This window comes from Neofelis nebulosa, chromosome 3 (genome assembly GCF_028018385.1).
Source record: "Neofelis nebulosa isolate mNeoNeb1 chromosome 3, mNeoNeb1.pri, whole genome shotgun sequence".
Classification (NCBI taxonomy): domain Eukaryota; kingdom Metazoa; phylum Chordata; class Mammalia; order Carnivora; family Felidae; genus Neofelis; species Neofelis nebulosa.
In genome coordinates, this window is record NC_080784.1 from 129,437,904 (window position 1) to 129,462,275 (window position 24,372).

General features: G+C 34.3%; 1 protein-coding gene across 2 annotated transcripts in view; it reads right to left on the minus strand.

The window, feature by feature from the left end:
- The window catches only part of GRID2 (glutamate ionotropic receptor delta type subunit 2), a 1,468,772-nt gene that overhangs the window by 534,905 nt on the left and 909,495 nt on the right, over positions 1–24,372 (minus strand). For both annotated transcript variants that reach the window (XM_058721904.1, XM_058721905.1), the window contains exon 8: positions 15,729–15,848. In XM_058721904.1, coding sequence (XP_058577887.1) covers positions 15,729–15,848 — 120 coding nt within the window. The remainder of the gene's footprint in view (positions 1–15,728; positions 15,849–24,372) is intronic.

A 24,372-nucleotide genomic window follows, 5' to 3' on the forward strand; every position in this document is an offset into this window, starting at 1 on the left:
TCCAGTTCCTGATTTATAATTATTTTGTTCATCCCAAGAATAATTTCCCAGTTTCCAATTTTCTTTGGAAAGAGAAAATATCCATTCATGCAACACTTTCTATATGGGAGATAGAAATATAACAATTTTTTCACAATCTTAAAAGACATTGTCTCCTCTTAATGAAGGCACACTTATTCAAATCTTATTAGTATTCCAAATGGCTACAATTATATATTCTGAAATGCATTAGACTGGGACTGAAAGATTTCCATCTCAGTTTCAGATATAGATTCATATCAAACTTGAATGAATCAAAAGAAGAAATTCTCAAGCAAAGCATTTCAAATACATTTCTATTTAAACCCACAAAACTACTTTTATTCAGGTACTCCAAGGTAATAAAACTTTCTATAGCTTCTGATTAAGAATTGCTTGAAAACATTTTCAATAGATAAGTATATTTCTCCTCTTGAGCATCAAGTGACTTTCTCAGGATGATTATAAACTTTAGCTAGATGCATTAATTTGATTAATTAATAACCTATATTAAGGCATAATCTATATTAAGTCCAAGATATTTTTAGAATTATTATTTAAAGTGAGATTCATTTTATTAAAAAAAAGAATTGCAGAAATGCTGTTTTATTGTTATAAATGATGCTTAATAACTCTGATGAAGTGTATTTGCTGAATATTTTAAAATCAAAGTTCTCTGCCAATAAGCATAAAAGGCCCTTATTATACCTGAATTATTGTGATTATTAAAAGTGCCTGACTACTCAAAGAGTATCTCCATTTCCAAACATTCATCTTCCATATTGGAAAAAAAACATGGCACAAACTTAGCCTTTTACACAACTCAGAGAGATTATTGTTAAATCCATAAAGAATTTACTAGAAAGGCAAAAATACTGATAATTAAAGTGAAAAACAAAAAGGAAAATGACACCGTTCCTCAAAATAACATTTGCAGTCTCCACAAGAAGTGGAGGTAAGCAAGATAAATAGTATATAGCTCATGTATCGGCAACCTCTAAGTTAATAATTGATAATAGTAATACTAATATGCATTTAAATAATAAGGCTTTGTTTTCAAATAAAAATAAAAATAAATCACTTTGAAAAACTGTCCATCAGAATTACTGTGGTTATGACAACATTTGAGATTATATATATTTGATGATTGAAGTTCCTATGAAAACTGCAGACCAGAGTAAGAAGAGACATGGTTTATTTTTGTTAGTTTTTAAAAATCTTTATTACTTCTTTAATCATTTATATGCTTTTTAGTGGTTTGCAAACATTTGGGATTCAGCATAACTACTAATTTCAAAATATAAATGAAACAATGTGGGCATTTATATTTTAATAAGATCTTGTTGGTAATATGAAAATATTTAAGTATAAATTATTTTACATTAATTATTCATTCATAAAATCTAAGTAACCAAATTTTCTGAGGAAAATATATAAAACATACATTTTTAAAATTAGAACAAACAAATCATTAATTCTTAGGAATTCTTTTTCAGAATTCTTACTTTGAAACTTCCACCAAAGGAAATCATCTAAAGACATATTTCATGTATTAAAAATAATTTTAGTTATAGCCAGAATTTTGAGGTTTATTATGTATGTAAAATTGCCATATTGTAAAATTATTTTGGAAAGTTTTTATCCTATTCTAAAACTGGAATATTTTATAAGTAAGGCTACAGATTAATTAAACATGGTATAGTCCTACTTTAAATAATACATCAATCATATATTCTAGTGTCACAGATAGTATCTGCACAAGTAAATGAATTGTTTTCTGTTTTTTAAAAAATAGCTCCGAAGAATGCTTTATGAATGATAGATGTTATTTGTATGAATCATGAAAACCTAGGTGTAGAGGACAGACTCTATTTCAAGTTGGAAGCAAGAGAACTTTCATCCTCAAAGTCTAAATTACTTTTATACTTCTGTCAAACTTCAGAAACTATTTCTCTTCTCTAAGTACAAAGAAATTAAATAAATTAAAAATTTTAAAACCAAACTTTTATGTTTTCTGATTATGATAGTATTACATGCCCTTTGCAGAAAATTCAGAAAATATCACAAAATATAGAAAAAGAAACTAACAATAACAATGGCCTACAATGCCACTATTTTAAGATTATCAATCTAAACAACTATAAAGAAAAATTTAAATATGAATTCTTTAAATATAGAACTATACAACTAAATTGGCGAAGATAAATATTGCATTTCATTTTTCATAGCTAGAAATAAATGCTCATTCTATGCATGGTCATAGAGTTGCACATAGTTTTAAAGAAAGGCACTATTAAAAGGAGGAAATCTTGGGGCGCCTGGGTAGCTCAGTCGGTTGAGCATCTGACTTCAGCTCAGGTCATGATCTCACGGTTTGTGAGTTTGAGCCCCGTGTCAGGCTCTGTGCTGACCGCTCGGAGCCTGGAGCCTGGAGCCTGTTTCGGATTCTGTGTCTCCGTCTCTCTCTGCCCCTCCTCCTGCTCATGCTCCCTCTCTCTCTCTCTCAAAGTAAATAAACATTCAAAAAAATTTTTAAAGGAGAAAATCTAATTTTCAGAAATACTTACAATCAGGTAAATAAGGACATGTTTACATTCATGGTTTGTATGGGTTTAAGGTCTCAGTAAAAAAACTTTACATTTGAATATCCTCCCCTCAAAAACCAGAGTATAATCAGAAACAAGGTATATGTTTCTGGTATATGTCCACTCACAAGCATATGTTAATAGTCTCCATGCTGTTGGGGATGAAGATCAGTTGCCAAATAACATGTGCTTGTCTTTAGCACAGTCAATACATTGATTTTAGCACACAAATCATTGGTTTCCACTCTTTGGAAATGCAACAAATTGTATTATTTATTTTTATTGCAATATATCACCTTTTTGCCAAGAAAGAAACCTTGGAGGAAACGTATTCAAACTGATAGCAGAGCCTTAAAAGGAAGCAATAGTTTACACATCCAGCCAACCCAAGGTCTCAAACAAGTTTTTCTTAATAATGTACTTTCTCTTCAAAAGAAGTTAATAAATATCAGTCCTCCCCCCCCCCCCCATTTTCCAATCACTGTAGAACAACTTAATTTGGACCAAAGTCTTAATGGTGTCTGACTAGCTTTAGTGTATTAGGTGTCTTGGTCATGAAGAAAAATAAAATTACTTGGTGGAGGGTGAGAGGCAGGAAGAAGGAGATAGAATCAGTGGTCACCAAACGCCATGATTACAATTTCAATTATTCATCACTGATATCAACAAAATTTTCATTAGTTTGAATGAAGGTCCCCAAACAAATGAGTTATGAAGGCTCTATTAGCAAATTTTGTGAGATTATGGGCCCAGACTATTTAAGTTTTTATAATCATTACAATATATAAACCCAGTTCCTATTGAAGGAGAATTTATAATCCCCTGAAGTCAAGACAGACTTAGAGGGAATAAGAGATATTTAATCAAATATTTTGACAGACTACAGAGAAATTCAGAGGTGAGAGAAAGCAAATTATTTGAGGTGCAATGACAAACCTCTGGGATTATGGGTCAACTGAACCTACCATACCATGAGTCACTGTACTACAAGTTAGTCTGTTGTGAATTTCCAATATAGGTGGACAAATGACTCACACTGTTTGATCCCATCTTGATCTGCCCATTCATGCAACCTTTATGAAATAAATCTTTGATATCTGCCACTTAAAGTTTAATCACAGCAATGAAACCTTGGAAAATTAGTACACATACGAACAAATGTTTCTCAATTCTGTGTATTCCTAATTTAGATTGCACTAATGATTATTCCTTGGGCAGTAGATTTTGGACATCGATTACCATTTGTAGCTGAAACCGGAAATGAAGTTGTTCAGTGGATAGTATGTACCATCACATTGTGTATTTGAATTTGAGCTGGATTAGAGTTTATTGGTAGTGTGTGTATGTGTGTGTGTGTGTGTGTGTGTGTGTGTGTGTGTGTGTACGTGCACACGTGTGTTGGGGGGTGAGGCAGATTTCAGTGTGTCTCACAGTGGGTGCTGTCCACTGGACTAGGAAGGAAACTGAACCTTGCTTCCTCTGTATTAGGAATGGTCTTGAACTCTTAACCCAATCAAAGAGAAACCACAGACCCAGGAGTCTCTTTGGTAGAACATACATATGCGAACATTCCCTGAGTGTCTGCATGGCAATAGCAACTACTTTCCTCAAATAAGTCCTTTCCTCAAAAGTACAAAAGTAATCCATACCAAGCAAACAATCCAAATTTTGTAGTACTTCCAGAAAAGCTCTTGATTCTATTTCCACCAACATTTGCAACTGGAATTTACCTTATCAGGGATCTTTGCCCCATGCTGGAGAAGTCAGCATCATCCAGTCCACCAGAAAAGATAGCTCCTGTTCTCTACAAGAGGCAATAAATGTTGCCTGCATGAAGCAAGACTCCCTCAGAAGTCATCTCAATCCAAGCAACAGAAAACCCCTCCAGGAAGGTCAGAGTAACTGTAAACATCATTGGATACAACTGTCATTTTCTCCTCTATGTAGTAATAGTAGGTGAGCTCCCTTCAAAGCAGAACTGATCCAGTTGACAGTATTCATTTTTTGAGAGTGCACAGTTCTCTTACCCTTCAGGAAACTGCTGGGGTCAAGAATTTTGAGACTCTAACACCCTGGAAATTTTACAAGGTACTAGTGTGATTATCACATCACTTTATGGTACAAAATGTTTTCTTGAAGACATATCATAATAAAGCTGATGGAGCTAAATTTATCATGATTGTGTATTATATATAAAGGAGACTGGGAGAAAAAAAAGCTGTTGTATTCACAACATATTGTCAATTCACAACATTTTCTAGATTCTCTCCATTATATAAACCTTCCAAGACAATAAATTCATTGATAGAAATATGACAGTAAGGATGGCAGATTTTCCAATAATGGGCTTAATTATGAAGACTGGGTTTATGCAGGCTGTGTTAGTTACCAGATTCTCCGCTATTACCTTCCCATCAAACTGGATATGCTCCTAAGTCTTGATTAACAGACTTATAGAATTTTAGAGTCAGAAAGAATATTAAATGAAACAAAAAGGTTAATGTTTCATGCTATCACTGTGATTGTCATATATAATGCTCTGTCAATCACACCTAAAATGAAATGACTTTCCCCACCTCACGTGGCAATTTCTTATCAGAATAGTAACTATACTGCATTTTTTTCCACTGGCCTTAAAATGAATCACATAGATTACTGCCCACTCGCAAACTGACATGACTTTAATTATTCCTCAATATGTATCCTACAAACATAATTTTACTTAATATTTACAATCCTCTTAAGAGATAGGTATTATTATTCACATTTTATAGACAAATAAATTGAGACTGGCTGAGTTAGTGGTCCTAAAATCACACAGAATTTCAACCCAGGTATGTTGAACAGCCAAGGCTATATACTTTTCCACATTACAATATACTAAATCTAGCCTAGTTGTTAGAAAACAATCTTGATTCACAAATACCAAGGGTCTTTCCCTTGTGCTTAGAAAAATTAATCTAACTATTTGCTTGGAAAAATCAATCCACTATTTCCCTATGTCTATGAATTTCTGAAAATAAATTATACAAATCTTACTTAACCCTTAGAATAATTGATTATAGTTTTGGTGATCAAATGTCCAACTCTGCAAGGTATTGAGGATACATTGATGGAAAGGTTATAATCACACATCCATTTTCTAATGTGGCATGCCAATAATTAATTTGTGTGCACATACTAATTTTTCATTAGAATAAAAAACATGGTTCTTATATTCATAGATACAGCGAAGAATCTTACAGATTATCATGCTAGTATCCACATGTGTTCATCAGTTCATTCACAAATACTTAACAAACATCTACTATATGAATGTAAGAAATGAATAGTAAGAAATAGACATTCTTATCCCACAGAATTACATTGTAATGGGAAAACCTTACTGCAAACAAGTAAATACATTACATTTATATGTGAACACACATACACATATATTTTATACACACAAAAATGAAGATTGTATATATAATTACATGTATGCATATAATTTCAGTGAGCAGAAGGTGTTAGAAGGAAACATAAAACAAGTTAATAGTAAAGGTAAAGGCTATTTACATATTCCAGAACCAGAACACAGATATAATGTTGAAGAATACCAGGAAAACATTTAATCATTGGCCATTTGAAGGTAAAACTGTTCTTTCCCCTTCTATTTGCAAGACAGTAAAATATTTCAGTTTATTAAAAATGGACCAATGACAACCTATATAATACCCTTTGCAAAAACAGTTAGTTTTCCCAAGAACGCAAAATAGGTTTTATATTTGTGAATTTAATGTTGGAGAACCTGAGTAAAGATTCTAAATCTATCTGAGAAGCAATTAGACCTAGGAGCTACAATATCTCTGCGCTACCATTTTATTTCATCATCTTACATGAGAAAACAATTTTATGAAGATAGTAAGCATTACTATGCAATTAAGATGGGTTGTGAAACCAGGTTTAATCTATTTTTTCCTGGTCTTATCTTCCTGTTTGTGATAAAGATCAAAGACATAAGTCTAGAGTGTTAAATTTTAATGCTGAAACTCCATCTTCATAATAAAAAATGAGTAGCAGTGGCAAAATGAAACTGAACAAAGAACACTTCATATAAGCAAAAAAACCAAAACCAAAACCGAAAACCCCAAAAACAAACAAACAAACACACTGTGGAGAATTTCTCTTTTAAGGAAAGAAAAAAAAACCACAGATTGATACTTTATATTAAATAATTTAATCTTTGGTTTTTATGTATTCTAATTAGTTTTAGGAGATTGGATAGGATGTTATCAAAGTATTTTTCTTCTTGGAAATATTGTATTTTGATGAACAGAAAAAAGAACAAACATATTCTTGGAGAAAGTTTAAGAAAACAGAAAACCTGGATGATTTAAAAATTTGGCTTTGAGGTTTACCTGAATTTATCTTCAAGGGTACGGTGTCTAATACCTTGAAGGTACCATCTACTGAATGAAACACCACCTTACATCAAAGGAAAAGAACATGTAAAAAAATATCAAAGCAGAAGAGCTCTTCGTTTTGATCAACATCAGTGAACATTAGACAATCCTTTTTACATTCTCCTCAAATTCAGAAAAAAGAAACCTCCACTCATACAATGCCAAGAGAGCCGAGACTAGTCCAAAATTTGGGACATGGTCAATCTCACATTTAAATCCAAACAGACACAATCCTGTCAGTTTATGAGAGCTGACATTCCCCCTGCTCGAGGTGATAAGGCTGTGGGCATTGTATACACTTAGCCACTGGCAGTGGAATAAACACTGACAACTTGACAGTTCATCAATTGGAAAGCCATTTACTCTTTTTGATACATGGAGATACTGGGAGTGGAACATTAATTTTAGGCATATCTAAGTAAATCTGTATTGTAACTATTTGCATGGTAATGCCTTTACTTGATAGTATCTCAGAATACATTATATAAGGGTTGATGCTTATATGAAAGAACTGCCCCATTTATAAACAGAGCTAGCAATCCACAAACTTATGTACAGTATTTTTAAAATAACTTGAGAGGTAGATTTGGAGTTTTATAAATTCAGCAATTAGTTAAAATTGTAGTTTGGTAGAAAAACATTTGTGTTACAACAACAGGTAAGAAATTAAAATAATAATACAACAATTTTTGACAACAATGTAAAAGGTGCTATAAACATTACGGTCCCTTTTACATAAAATCTATGTAATGCCAGTGCACTGGGTGTTTCATTCCAATTTGGGAGTTGGAGCAAGGAAATATAAATAATTACAGGAGTGGTCTAATATTATTAAGAATAAATTAGACATAATATGAAGTATTTGATTTGTTGTCAACCGAACGGCATAGATGACATATTATGTAGACTTCGAATTCAGAGTGGGGTGAAGCAACTCCATTGATCTTGTAACTATATTGACCTTGGAAGGCTAAATGAAGCCCACTCCTGCCATCCTCGCATCCATGACTTTTTGAGCATCTGGAACCCATCCAAACCTTTGAATCAAGAATTTGGATGTCTCCTCAAACACAACTTCCTGGCTCTGAAGGTCTTTCATTTAATGCATATCAACACACAGCCTCTTCAGACTTACTGAGGGCTCTGTTATTTCAAGCTATACTTTCGGCCTGTTGTTGAGACTCCTCCTGTGCATGTCCATGTTGGATTTCATGATTTGCCTCTTCAGCCATCACCCTGTCAATATGTTTACCCTCAAGGCCTCATTTTATTGCTATCAAAAACAACAAACAAAACAAAAACAATCTGATGAAATCTCAATCTTACATTACTTCAAATACACTCCGTCAACCAAATACTGTTGGGCAAAAATATATAACCATGTAGGTTAGTGCTGCAATGAAATCTGTAACCCCCAGAGCCAACAGCGCTTTTCAGCTACATTGCTGACTCCTCTCTATTTCTTGAAACAAACGCTTTCTTCTTAGCTGCTATTATGATGGGAGTAGTTCTTGCTTGCATTCACACCATCTTTCCTATTCTCTCCCTCCATCACTCTGGAAAACAATGCCCTCCATGCCTAAAATTAAGCACTCCATCTAAATGGATCCAATCCTCTTTCTCCCAGATCACTTTCTTTTTCAACAATCACCTTTCTTTTCTTTATCTTCTTTCTCTTCCTCTCTACTGGCTTAATCTAAACATTTAAACATACACGAATCTCTTACATTCTGAAAGTTTGCCCCCTCAACTTCATGCAGCCATTTAATGGCCACCGTCATAGCCAAATGGGTGGGCTAATACGATACTTACATTTACTTCCTTTGCTCATCACCTTCCTTTTTACTTTCAGACCTGTTTTTTCAACATATGGCATTACAACTCCGCTGACATTTCCTTTAAAAGTGACAATAAATTGCAATCTTTTTTGAGGTAAAAGGCAAGTTCTGGATGTGTCACATCACTAACTCATACAGGTTGCCCCTACTTAAGAGTTTAGTGACACACCTGAGGTCACTGGGTTTTAAGTAGCACAATAATTTGAATAGCCTGACATTAGCAGCCTCATTTCTAGCCCATTTGCTTTACTGTCTCTCCTCAGTTACTAATGAACCTTGAGTTCCTAAATCCAATGGATTCTCTTCAGCCTTTATGCTACTGCTTTTCTGCTACAATGCTGGCCCCTCCTATTTCTTTAAACAAACTCTTCTTAGCTGCTATGATACAAATACTATAGTTACCATCCTTGTGAATGCATACATATCTAATTATTAAATTGGGATAAGTGTTTATGTAAAACAGGAAGTATTAGGGTTATAAGTCTTTAGGAAAGTTAATCATAACACTACATGAAATAGTTTACACAAAAGATATTGGAAGAAAGAAGAAATCGGATGCAAAATGATTACGCCTAAACGTGGTGGTAATTATTGGGAGTAGAGTGGAAGGAAAACACCTAAGGGTTTGGAAGGAATTAAGTAATACTTGCATGAAGAGCCACTAAATGTACAAAATAATAGAATGTACAAAGCAGTAGACTTAAAGGTAAATGTATTAGTAAATAGTTTTCATATAAATACATGAAATGCTCTGAATTTTAGGAATGAAAGCCAAATTAGTGTCAAATAATTAATTATATACTTCTAATAAGAATTATGTATGGAACAAAAGGATGCAGAAAAGTTTAAAGTAAAAGGATAGTAAAAATAAATGCCATCCAAATAGTAATGGAAAGAAAGTTGGTTTAGCTCTATTAATAGTAGACAAGATATTTTTTAGGGAAGAAAGCATTAATGCAAGTGCAAGTCTTCATAATATTAAAAAAAACACTTTTATATATTTATGTATTTATTAATGTTTATTTTTGAGAGAGAGAGAGAAAGACAGAGAGAGAGAAAATGAGCAGGAATGGGCAGAGAGAGAGGGAGACACAGATCTGAAGCAGGCTCTAGGCTCTGAGCTGTCAGCACAAAGCCTGACTCAGGCTTGAACTCACAAACTGTGTGATCATGACCTGAGCTGAAGTCGGACGCTTAAATGACTGATCCACCCAGGTGCCCCTATAATAATTTTTAAAATGCTAATTACCACACAAACTTCAAAAATGAAAATAAGTTCAGATCCTGAAGTGCTTCATATATTTAAAAAGATATTAGCAATTTTATGCTAATGTATAGAAAAAATAAAAGATCATAAAAATAAAACTTTTTGAGTTGACAAAAATTAGAAAACTTGACTTTTATTTTTTATTTACCATGGAAAGTAGAATCAGTCATTAAAAAAAAATCCCACAAAGAAAATTCTAGGCCCAGTTGGCTTCATTACGATGACCTATCATCTATGTAGTATTCTTCCAATACTACATAACTCATAGAGAATAGAAAAAGAGGAAACCCTCTCCACCACATTTTATGAGGGCAATATAACCTTAGTATCAAAATTCATGTGATATATGACATCAACAAAAGAAAGGATAAAACACATGATCATTTCAATAGATGCAGAAATGGCATTTGACAAAGAACAACACCCATTTATGATAAAACTCCCAATAAAGTAGGTTTAGAAGGAACATAACTCAACATAATGAAGGACATAAATGAAAAACCCACAGCTAATATCATCCTCAATAGGGAAAAACTGAGAGCTTTTCCTCTATGGTCAGGAACAAGACAGGGATGTTCACTCTCACCACTGTTATTTAGTAGTACTGGAAGTCTTAGCCACAGCAATAAGACAACAAAAAGAAATAAAAGGCATCCAAGTCACTGAGGAAGAAATTAACTTTCACTATTTGCAGAAAACAGTTTGCTGTTTCACTGTTTGCTAATACTCTGTATAGAAAACCCAAAAGATTGTACCAAAAAAACTGCTAGAACTGATAAAAGAATTCAGTAAATCTCAGTATACAAAAGTCAGTGTACAGAAATCTTAAATATAGAAATATGCATTTCTATATAATGCAGCAGAAAGAGAAATTAAGGAATCACTCCCATTAACAACTGTACCCAAAACAATAAGATACCTAGGAATAAACCGAACCAGGTGAAAGACCTGTAATATGAAAAGTATAAAACACTGATGAAAGAAATTAAAAATGACACAAAGAAATTGAAAAACATTCCATGCTCATGGATTGGAAGAATAAATAATGTAAAAATGTTTATACTACCCAGGGGCACCTGGGTGGCTCAGTGGGTTAAACGTGTGACTCTTGATTTTGGCTAAAGTCATGATTTCAAAGTTCACGAGATCAAACCCTTCATTGCAATTCTCTCTTTCCTCTTTCTCTGTCCCTCCCCCTGTTTACACACACTCCCCTCAAAAATAAATAGATAAACATTTAAAAATTGTCTCTACTCCCCAAAACAATCTACATATATAATTCAATCCCTATCAAGATACCAATAGCATGTTTCACAGACCTGGAACAGATAATCCTAAAATTTGTATGGAACCACAAAAGACCCCTAATAGTCAAAGAAACTTTGAAAAAGAAAAGCAAAGCTGGATGAATCACAATTTCAGACTCTGAATTAAATTATAAAGTTGTAGTGGTGAAAACAGTGTAGTATCAGCACTAAATAGACACATAGATCAATGAAACACTTAGAAACGAACCCACAACTATATGGCCAATTAATCTTTGACAAAGCGGGGAAGAATGATCATATCCAATGGGAAAAAGACAGTCTCTTCAACAAATGGTGTTGCAAAAACTTGACAGCAATATACAAAAGAATGAAACTAGATCACTTTCTTACACCATACACAAAAGTAAATTCAAAATGGATTAAAGACCTAAATGTGAGACTTGAAACCATAAAAATCTTAGAGGAAAAAATAGTCAGTAACTGATTTGATACTCACTGGAGCAACTTCTTTCTAGATATATCTTCTCAGGTAAAGGAAATGAAGGCAAAAATAAACTATTGGGACCTCACCAAAACAAAAATCTTCACAATGAAGGAAACAATCAAAAACACTAAAAGGCAACCTATGGAATGGAGGAAGATATGTGCAAATGATATTATCTGATAAAGAGTATCCAAAATATTTAAAGAACTTCAAAAACTCAACACCCAAAAAACAAATAATCCAATTAAAACATGGGGAGAAGACATGAGTAGACCTTTTTCCAAAGAAGACATATAAATGGCTAACAGACACATTAAAAGATGCTCAACATCATTCATCATCAGAGAAATACAAATCAAAACTACAATGAGACATCAGCTCACACCTGTCAGAATGGCTAAAATCAACAACACAAGAAACAACAGGTGATGGAGGGCATGTGGAGAAAAGGGAACCCTCTTGTACTATTGGTGGGAATGCAAACTGGTATAGTGATTCTGGAAAACAGTATGGAAATTCCTCAAGAAGTTAAAAATAGAACTACCCTATGATATAGCAATCACACTAATAAGTATTTACCCAAAGGATACAAAAATAATAATTCAAAGGGGCACATGCACTTCAATGTTTATAGCAGCATTATCTACAGTAGCCAAATTATTGAAAGAGCCCAAATGTCCACTGACTGATGAATGGATAAAGAAGAGGTGATATATATACATACTGGAATATTACTCAGCCATCAGAAAGAATGAAATCCTGCCATTTGCAGTGACGTGAATGGAGCTAGAGTGTATTATGCTAAGTGAAATAAATCAGAGAAAGACAAATACCATATGATTTCACTCATATGAGGAACGTAAGAAACAAAACAGATGAACATATGGGAAGGAAAAAAAAGAGAAAGGGAGGCAAACTATAAGAGATTCTTAAATACAGAGAACAAACTGATGGTTGTTGGGGGGGGGGAGGTGGGGGGGGGATGGGCTAGATGGGTGATGGGTACCAAGGAGGGAACTTGTTCTAATGAGCATTGGGTGTTATGTGTAAGTGATGACTCATTAAATTCTCCTGAAACAAAAATTACACTATACGTTAACTAACTAGAATTTAAATAAAAACTTGAAACAAACAGATAAAAAAAGAATTAACATACTCCAAATCAATGATAAATTAATCACACTACTGTTGAATGCAAGGGGTCATGAAAGAAATGAATTCCAAATTTATTTAAGGTGTACCTTTATAAGTGTTGGTAGTTAGGAGAGAAGGCTTTGGCAACTAAGAGTTGACTTCCAGCTGCCAGTGCAAAAGTAAAAGTCCCTAGTAGGGAGGGTGGATATTGATAGAGAATAATGGCACTGGTGTTGATGGGCAAGAGGATTTTCTTTTTCTTTTCTTGCTAGGTGCTGGGAAAAGAGTCAACTTTACCATCGCAGGGGCTACTTGCCCCAGGGTTTTCAGGGAAATACTCTTTTTTCAAGTTTTTATTTAAATTCCAGTTAGTTTACAGGGCAATATTAGTTTCAGGTGGAGAATTTAGTGATTCACCACTTACATAGGACACCCAGTGTTCATCACAACAAATGCCCTCCTTAATTTCCATCACTTATGTAACCCTTCCCCCACCTACCTCCAATCCAGGAACCCTCAGTTTGTTCTCTAGAGTTAAGAGACTGTGAAAATAAATGGAATTTAAGTAACCACTTAAATATATATATTTATAGCTCCTAGAATCAATTATAAAAACAAAAGACAACCCAAAAGAACAGGTACAAAGGACTTGAACAGGCAATTAATTCCAAAAGAAAGCTGAAGTGCCAAAAAGTATAAGAAAATATACAGAACCTTTATATAATCACTGAAACAAAAATAGAAACCATGAAGATACATCATTATATAACAAACAACTTAATAAAAACTGAAGTCTAATGAAACCAAAATTTGGTGAGAAGACAGGGCCACGAGAAATCATTGCATTGCTGATGTTATGAAAATTAGTAAATCTCTATGAAAATGGGTTTGAGGTTATACAGTAAAATTCAAGATATGCTTTCATATATATGTGTATACATATATATAGATAGATGTGTATATATAGATAGATGTGTATATAGATGTGTGTATATATATATAGATGTGTGTATAGATATATAGATGTGTGTATAGATATATAGATATATACATATTTACGTAGGCTCTAAGCCAAGCTCGGAGCCCAATACAGAGCTTGAACTCACAACCCTAAGATCAAGACCTGAGCTAAGATCAAGAGTTGGATGCTCAACAGACTGAGACACCCATGTGTCCCAATATGCTTCCTTGTATTAAGAAATTCTACTCCAAACCCACAGAAATATACGCACAAGTTCTAGAGTATATATCCAAGATATATGTCTAAGAATATTTATAACAGCTTTGCTTGTAATAATCTAAAAATGGATAGACACCCACAGTTGATTGTGACACATTCACATGGTAGAAAACAATACAGCAATATAGAAATAAACTACATGTAATGACAAAAATGAATAACACAAACAGAATGTTGAACATAAGAAGCAAGAAAAGAGAATATATGCAATATTGAGTCCATTCATAAAGTGAAATATTGGCAAAATTCAATTATGTTATTTAAGGATGCACATAGTGATAAAACTGAAATATTGGCAAAATTCAATTATGTTATTTAAGGATGCACATAGTGATAAAACTATATTTAAAATGTAAAGAAATGAGTATCATAAAATTCAGACTGATGGTTATACTAGTAAGAAGAGGGGTCAGGGATGTATCAGGGAGAAGTCTGTGGGGGTGTTTAGGATGCTTGATATGTTATAGTTCTTGACCATAGTAGTGGTGTTTCCTTTAAAATAATTCAATAAACTCTCATTGTGTTTTACGCAGTTTTTATGTCTCCTACATTTCACTAAGAAACAATAATTAAAAACACATTAGCGTAGTTTCTACTCCTGTCTAGCATAAGTTTACTGGCAAATTTTTACTGCGGATTAGAATATAACTCCTTACTTTGTTTTGTCTATATTTCTGTGCAGCCTGCATGTCAGCACTGGAGAGAAACACCTACGGAAGAACCTCTTATTCTCAATTCAGCCACCTTTATACAGTTAGAAATTTACAGTTGTGAGCTCTGGAAGTGCATTCAATCATCTTAGATTTTTTTCCTACCAAAAATATATAAAAAATGGCAAATCCCAACTATAGACAAGTAATTTCTACAGGGCCTTTTATATTTGTCCTTGAGAAAGCTATTGTACCAGTAGTTCATAAAACATCCCTTAGTATCACTCACCTTCTTACATGTGGTCTGTGGTATAGAACAAGAGCGAATTTCCTACAAATCATTTTCTACTTATTACATGACAAGGATAGAATTTGAATTCCTGTAATGTCACTTTTTAGAGTAGACTCTCCTCTTACTATATGAAATTTATCAAAGCTCTCATTCTGATTTTGTGCATGTTACAAGTTAAAAACCAAGAAGATATGCATTCTATAAATATTAAATCCACTATTTTATAAAAAATATTATAATGAATAGAAGATGATGCTAGTTCCCTAGGAAACCATTAGATTACTTTTTTTCCTTTAATCATTCTAGGCCATAAATGGAATGTATTGCTTAATACTTCTGATAAGTATTTAAGGTCATTTAAATGCGTAATTCTCCCCTTCCCCTTCTCTTTCAAACTACAATATGAACTTTAATACCTCCTGTAACCATATTGCATGGAGTAAAATCAAACAAAATTATAGCTGCTTTAGGAAAAAAAAAAACATTTATCAATGTGTCTAGTCTTACTTTGCGAACACCTCGGCCAAGCTCTTCTCCATAGTTTGTTCCAAGAATTTCAAAGTGGACATTGGGATTTCCTCCATTATCTCCAAATTCTAGCTCTCCAGTCAACCCACTGACTCCACCCTAAAGGAGAGAAAAGATACTGATGTAAGATTTCAGAAGAAGTAAAATAATAACAACAACAACAATACTAATAATGAGGAAGAGGGGTGGAAAAGAAGGAGAAAAAGTAGCTGTAGGAACACTATTTCTATCTATTAAATCAATATCTCAAGCACGCAATTATTAACAGGCTTTTTAAAAATAGGTGCACATAATAAATAGGAGAGCAACTGAAAGGTAACCTCAGGAATAACTTAATCCAATCTCATCCACATTATAAACAAGGGAATTTAGATCTGAAGAGTGAAATGACTACTCAAAATGACACCATGTTAGAACTGAGACTAAATTCTGGGGTTGGATTTTTGCCACCATGTCTTATGAAATGCACAGATTCATTAGTCAGAAAACAAGATGCTTCTGGAGAGCATAAAATCTACTCTGGAGATAAGTTTTGACAATATTCTTTCTCTAGCACAATTCTATTCTAATTTGATCTAAAATTGTATCTGGGAATCTTAAAAGCCATGGTTTCTAACTGATTGGAGACATTTTTTTTTTCTTCTTTAAATATCTTTTCCAAATTAAAAAAAAATTAAAAAGCTAAATTAGGCTTGAAATCTGTTTTTGCTCTTAAATAGTAATGCTGGCTGTTGAGATTCATTGGGAATTTCCAAACTTCATCTTTCATTCCACGTGACAGATGTTCATTTCCCCAACAGATGGCAATGTAGGTCATACTTCTCTCATTCTTGTTTATCACTCTTCTCAGTTTAGTTTATATGCCTTCACATTATTTAGAACTTTACAAATGAAAATCATATTCCAAATCACTCCTATACTAAAGCATTTTAACTTAGAATTTTAGCCTGATAATCACATTTATTTGGAAAAATTATCTGTTTGAAAATTGCTTCAATTATCACCTCTCTGATGCTGATACTTAAGTATATCTCATTTGCCATATCCTCTAACTCAACTTCCAGTCTTTTTTGGCAGGTTTTATGCTATTTGCTACAACTTCTATTTCATCTGTGTCTTGTAGGCGCTCATATGACACTACATTCAAAACAGATATTCAATAAACCTTTGTTTACTCATTAATTTCAGTATTTACTTCATTTTTGCCACAGCGATAATCAACAAAACTGATTCTCCACTATTAGTTTTTAATTTTTTAAAAATGTTTTTATTTTATTTTTGAGAGAAGGAGAGAGACAGGGTGCAAGCAGGGGAGGGGCAGAGAGAAAAGAAGACACAGAATCCGAACAGGCTCCAGGCTCTGAGCTGTCAGCATAGATAGAACCCGACATGAGGCTTGAACCCAGGAACTGCAAGATCATGACGTGAGCCGAAGTCAGATGCTTAACTGTTGGAGCCAGCCAGGCACCCCACCACTAGTATTTTTTAATAAGCCAGTGTCTCCTTTATTATCTAGTTTTATTAATAAAAATATGTTGGATTTGATATGTCTATGGTCTTCTCATATATGGTTATGTTAATACCATGGATTTGGGAGTCGGGCTTCCTAAATTTGATAAATGGTGGCAGAATCTACTTGTTGGTGAACCTCACTAAGTCATTTAATTTTTCTATGCCCCAGTTTCTACATCTGTTAAATGGTAAAATAATAGTGCCTACCCTAGAAGATTATTATGTGTTTTATAAAACCATACCCATAAAGAATATAGAGAAGTGCTTGAAAAGTGGTGAGAATTTAATTGCTATCATCATCATCATCATCACCATCACGATTTCTACATGATTATTTCATTCTTTAATTTTAAAGACTTTCCAGTTCTTCCAGAAATTGTAGGCATACTCCTGATCTTTTTCAGCTAGTTTGCAACCCTAAGGTTTCAAAATTTCATTATATGCTTAAATCGTAACATGTTTTTGGGAATGGTTTTTGCAAATTTTGACTCAATTACATTTCACTGATTAGTAATTGGGGGAAAAAAGTGTTAAAGCAACTGGTCTAAAATCCCATTCACTTCTTCTACTGTTAAATGTGTTGAGGAGGTGAGTGGTGCAGGCCAGGGGGAGAAAAAGAAAAGAAAGGAGGTTGCCTTTGTCAACTGGACCTCCAGGTAGAGACTAGTAATATTTAGTAGGAAAAAGAGTCTGTATCTATAAAAGTCCTTAGCAGGATGTCCTGTGTAGTAAATAAACTCAGGATCTGTAGAATAATTGCTTATGGCTGCCAGGAAAATGTCCTAAAGCTTTACACTTTCTAGAGTAAAAGTGGAGATATTTCATAATGTAAATTATGTGGGGTAAACCAATAAAACTTTCCTTAAAGACAGAGTGTGCGTGTCCAATGTGGGAAGAAAGGATTTGGAGAGCTATGTAGAACACCCCACAATCTCTCTCCTCTGTGTCTCTTGACTGCCTGTATCTTTGATATGGATAAATTAGTCCATTATTGCAAGCCAGGTTGATGCTTTTTACTTTATTTACTAAGTAATAACATCTCAACTAACCAAATTACCACTTAAGAATTTAAAGACTGGGGTAAGTACAGTGGATCTTATTATCAGTAATATCTCTAAATGGCAAATGCTGTAGGAGTTTGACAAATATAACATATTTTTACACATAAGTTCAAACTGTTGATTTTCAAAAATCTTATTAGAGATTTTCTTGTCTTCTTTCACACATCTACCCCAATAATATCTCCTAATTAGACAAGAGTTTAAATTTCTGCCTTAGTACTTATTTCTAGGGAAAAGAACAAAAATATTATAACTCAGTATGATTGCTACATTGCAAAAATGCTATACTCCTGACATTTTTAGACTTTTGAGCACTAAACAGTCTAGCACTATATTACTATTACTCCCAATCAATACTCATGTGGTCACTCTAGGCCAGTGTTTTTATCCCTAGTTTGTATCTGGTCCTGAGCAAGTTAGTCTACTTACATTGTATACATGGTACAAAACACACACACACACACACACACAGACACACACACACACACACACACACACACACACACAAATCAAGGGACCTGCATTTAGTTAACTGTGGCCTCCACTTACCTTGTTCACCTTTTGACTCTGTAATTTATCTTCCTTATGTTCCATTCTTAATGAGATGTTAGCATGTGTAATCAGTAAAACCTTTCCTCATGAAGACATAAGGGATGCTTGAGAGGTTGGTATTTCAAGAAAATAAACCCTTTAATTGAAGCCCCTTGTTATCTGGCCCAAACTTAACCTCTCTGATTTTTTATTGCTTAAGTCTATTCCCATGCTTTTGAGCTTTTTATTTTTATTTTTTCATCTATCCTCAGATCAACTTTGAAAACTGAGCCTTGATAAAAATATGTGCTGGCCAGGTGGTAATGAGCAGTCATTATCTTTGTACATGCACAGTTGCATTTTTTATCTCTTTGGTGACACAGCAGATTCTAAACAGAAGAAACTCATGGGACACTGATAGTATGAACAACACATACAAGTAATTTCTACATGTCCTTTAACTGGACAGTAAAAATTGCTGCCAGTGTAAACCTTTTTTAAAATATCAAGTGAAACTGGTCTGGATTTCATCCTACCCAATCTTTATAGAAATACCAGTGGGTATCAAATATAGAAAGGAGAAAGGAAGAAAAATAAAATAAGGAGAATCAAAAGTTGGGAATAATTTACCACTGGATCATCGGTTGCTCAAAAGGCAATAGTTTGTTGTTCTCCTATAGATAGGGTATGCTGGGGAAAAAAAGAAGAAGAAAAAATATTTGCTAAGAATTTATGTGTCTCTATTACGAAGCTGAAAGACTTTTCCCTATGCTTGAACTGCACGGTAACTTAGAGATACTTTTGGAGGATCATCTGGAACATCAAATATTTATGATACTCATCTAATTTCCTGATACATATTTCTAGATTCCTTAGAATGTGCAGGCATGTTTGGTAAACAAGAACACCCTGTAAATAAACAGGAGTCCAGAAAGGCAGAGAACACACTGAAAGATGCCAGACACAGTGCTGTGCCCTGGTGCCCTCATGTCTCATAAGTTAATTTCAGAGAGAAAAATCCCTGACAGAAGGAAAATACTACATTTTTTACCCAGAAAAGAAACATAATGGTAGATAAATACTACAATATAAGATGAAGAAGACCACAAAAAAATTAAAACGAAAAATAAAAACTTCACTGGTGTGAAATGTTTAGGAAAATTTGAAGTTGCCATATAACATTTCTACGTGTATATATGTGTGTATATGTGTACATATGTGTATTTACATATGTATACATTCAAATATTCATTCATAGTAGATACTTGGAGCAAACTGAGAGTAAACAGGATATTACTAGTAATCTGGTCATGCTATCTTATCTTACAGGAAAAGAAACTGAGGTCCAGACCAGTTATTTGAGGAGCCTGAGCTGAATCCTCTACCCTGTGCTTCATACCTTTTCCTCTAGACTATATAAACTGTGTGTCCAATATAATGTATGTATATCCCAGTGGACTTATATAAACTGTGTGTCCAATATAATGTATGTATATCCCAGTGGACTTATATAAACTGTGTGTCCAATATGACGTATGTATATCATAGCAGACTGCTCAAAAAATCCACTATATTTTATACACTTCAAATGCCCTAAAGCCAGAGAATATATTGACAAGTCCAGAAGAAGCCCTATTTTAAGGGCACACGCTGCATTTTAAAAGTTCTTGTAGCAAAAAAAAGTTTATTTGCACACGTTTTATAAAAAGGCTATATTATATTCCAAGTCAATACTGTTGCTGGTAAGTCAGATTATGATTTCCTAAATTATCTCTCTCTTCTCCAGGTTCGTAAATTCTATATGGCACACAAAAAACAAAGTAATATGTTTCCATTCCTCTAAGTTTACAAATTAAATAACAACAATAACAACAAAATCTTCAACTTATTAGAGTTATTTTTCTCCAAGCCAGATGCCTAGAATCTTCTTTTGTCCCCTCACATTTATGTTAAATCACCAAATCTTATTTCAATCACCTAAATCTCTCTCAAAGACATCTATTTCTATCCATCCCCATGACCATCGCCCTTAGTTTCCTTCGAGTTGGAGCACCAGCCTCTTTACTGGAGTTTTCTCATCCAGTCTGTATTGGTCCAGTGGCAGCTGACTCGTGGATTCTCCACTTGGCAGGCACTGAGTGATATGATTTTGTCACTCCTGCTCCCATTTAATATACCTCAGTAGCTTAACCTTACCCCTTGAATAAAGTTTAGGAAATTTAACGTGGTTTTCCCTTCATGATCTTTCCCTGTCTACCTTATTTTAGCTAATAAGGAACCGTGTCCCTACTCTACATTTATTCTAGCTACCCCAGTCTTATTCCAGGTGCTTAAATGTGCAAAGCACTCTTTCCTCCAATCCTGAGACAACTCTGTTGCCCTTGCATGAAACATTCTTCCTCCCCATTCCTGGAATACTCTCCTTTTCTTTTCTTGGCTAATAACTACTCATGTTACATGTTTCCACTTATCTGTCATTCTTATACCTAAGTAGGTCCTCCAGTCACATATTTCCAGAACAGTTGGTGTTTCCCCTTTTGTAGAATTGATCACACTCGTACTATTTTTAATACTTCTATTTTCCTTCCTTATTTTGTGATCTCACGGTACAGCATATGGTAGTGCTCAGTAAATATTTGTTGAATGAATACATTACCACATAAGAATTAGAATAAATTCAATATTTTTTCCATTTCAAAGAATACTTTTTAAAAAATGTTTATTTATTTTAAGACAAATGAGAGACAGACAGAGAGAGAGAGAAGAGAGAGAGAGAGAGAGAGGAGGGGCAGAGAGATAGGAGAGAGAGAATCCCAAGTAGGCTCCATGCTGTCAATGTGGAGCCTGATGCAGGGCACAATCTCACCAACAATGAGTCGTGAGCAAAGCCGAAATCAAGAGTTGGCCGCTTTACTGCCTGAGTCACTCAGGTGCTTCAAGAATACTTTAGATATCAACATGCATCAAGATCTCTTTTAGGGACACTTTTAGTGTGGAGCCTGCTTGGGATTCTCCTTCCCTCTCACGCTGCCCCTCCCTTGCTCACACATGTGCACTGTCTTTCTCAAAATCAATAAATAAACTTAAAAAAAAAAAGATCTCTTTTAGACAGATTTGGTACCAATACAAGAAAATATACTGGTACTAAATGATTTTAGATACTGACACAAGTGTTGATATGTTCTATTTTCTCACACTTCGTATTTAAAAAAACCACCATTAGGGCGCCTGGGTGGCTTAGCTGGTTAAGCATCCGACTTCAGCCCAGCTCATGATCCCACAGCTTATGGATTCGAGCCCTGCGTCAGGCTCTGTGCTGACAGCTCAGAACCTGGAACCTGCTTTGGATTCTGTGTCTCCCTCTCTCTCTGCCCCTTCCCCACTCGCGCTCTGTCTGTCTGTGTCTCTCAAAAATGAGTAAACGTTAAAAACAAAATTTTAAAAAATCACCATAAAGGATTTAGCAGAAATTGATCAATTATGCCAATGCAGAAGTATTTGATTTAAGGATCTATCAAATCTTGGTTGTCTTACTCATGTAGAACACACAGAAAATGTCAGTGCTTTTATATGTAATCACATATTTTGAGTGTAATATTTTTCTTAGTTTTTTTTAATTAAAGAAATTTGAATTTTTGAAAAAAATTTTTAATATATAAGCCTTTTCTTTCTAAAACTCAGGTCTCATCTTTGTCATATCCATGTTCAAAAATTCTTTAGGGTCTTTTACTCATCTACAAAATAAATTCCTTTCCTCAATATCTTTCCAGTCTAGACTAGTCTCTCTATGCATTTTATCCACTCTGGTAAGTTAGTCAGTTGTTGTCACTGTCCACATGATTTATTCAAATAGATATGTCAGCTAGAGTGCTCCTACCACCTGACATGTCCTCTTCTCCATAGCTTTACGTATCTTACACCTGTTAATTTTCAAGTTCCCGTTAATATGCTACCAGTTTCATGAAAATTTTCTCATCTGTTTTTTGTGTTTTGGGTCGGGTTCCCAGGGAAATAGCTCTGAAATGATTTGCTTGTCTGCAGGAGGTTACCAGAAGTGCTCCTAGGAAAAGCACTTGCAAAGGAGTACAAGAATAAGGGCCACAAAGGGAGAGGTGACACAGTGATGGAAATACAGCAACAGCTGAGGTGATGCCATGGCCAGTCTGTAGTAAAATAACTCTTCGGAGTTATTCCACTTGGAGGCATGGAACTCAGACCATTGTGCAATGACCAGTCACTGGATGCATGCAATTCCAGGAAGGGAGTGGAACAGCTCCCTGCTGCCCAGAGCAGTTCCTGCACAGAGGCTAGGTGTCAGCCTTCCCAGGAAGGAGCACCTCAGCTGAGAAATGGGGGTCTGCACAGTACACTCTAAGATTCCACGGTGTCCTATTTTTGCCATGCTTGGGGCCTTTTGTTGTCTCTCACCTTAGAGTACAGCTGTTTTCATAATAATGCCAATATTCACTACTAGGCTCTAAATTCTTTTTTGGATAATCACATAAAAGAGTTTCAATAATACATTCCACACTACAGACATTTGATAAATGTCTGTTAAAGGAGTGATAAATACATGAATGAACAGACTGTACTCTTGGAAGCTGAATCAACATTAAAAATAAGAAAAAATAGAAAATCATCGCCGTTTAATTTTAGAACAAGTCTGTAAATAAAAATACTCTGCCCACATTGCCTGGTGTAATATTATTCCAGAGTCTAAGGAAGGTGGTATATTTGTATGGATTAAACTGGTTTCTAAATGTCCCTGGTTTTCAAACTGTGTTTCTAAGAACCAGTTGTGGTGGGAGTCCACCTGGGGAGGTCCTCCCCACTCTCTTCCAGAGCTGCTCAGCTTTTGTTTTACTTATTATTTAGTTTAAAATGTTTCAAAGTTTTCTCTAGGATATATAACATCAACAAGTCTAAATTATACAACATGAAGAGTCCTTACCAAAATATATATTCCAATTAAATGTAGCTTCTCATAATAAAGAATGCATATGTGTGCTAACAAACGTTTTGTCACAAGAGCTTTTAAAAATGCAGTCACTCATCAATTCAGCTCCAAATTCAAGGCATTTGAAAAAGCCACATTGACAGACACTAAGATATTGTTAACATAATATTTGCACGTGGTACTTACACCTTTGATTTCTTGGGGTGTGTGTTTTCTTTAGCCAAATGAATCTGACAGTAGTGAATAAAAGCTACCATTATGAACAAGAAAAAGGGTCAATTGTATGGTATACAGAACACAAGGCTGGAAGCCAAACAACTTGGTACTGAAACTAATTAGCTTTGTAAACAACCCTTAATAAGTCATTTAATTTTTTTGAGGTTCAGTTTTCTCCATCTTAAAATTGGGGAAGGGTTAACTTTATTTGACCTTGCTAATCTAAAATTGTAAGGGTTACTAATGAATTCTAAAAATTAAAAACGTATTGGAAAGGTACACTCTTTATCTAATTAAAAAAAATATCCTTTCAGGGGTTCCTGGGTGGCTCAGAGCATCCGACTCT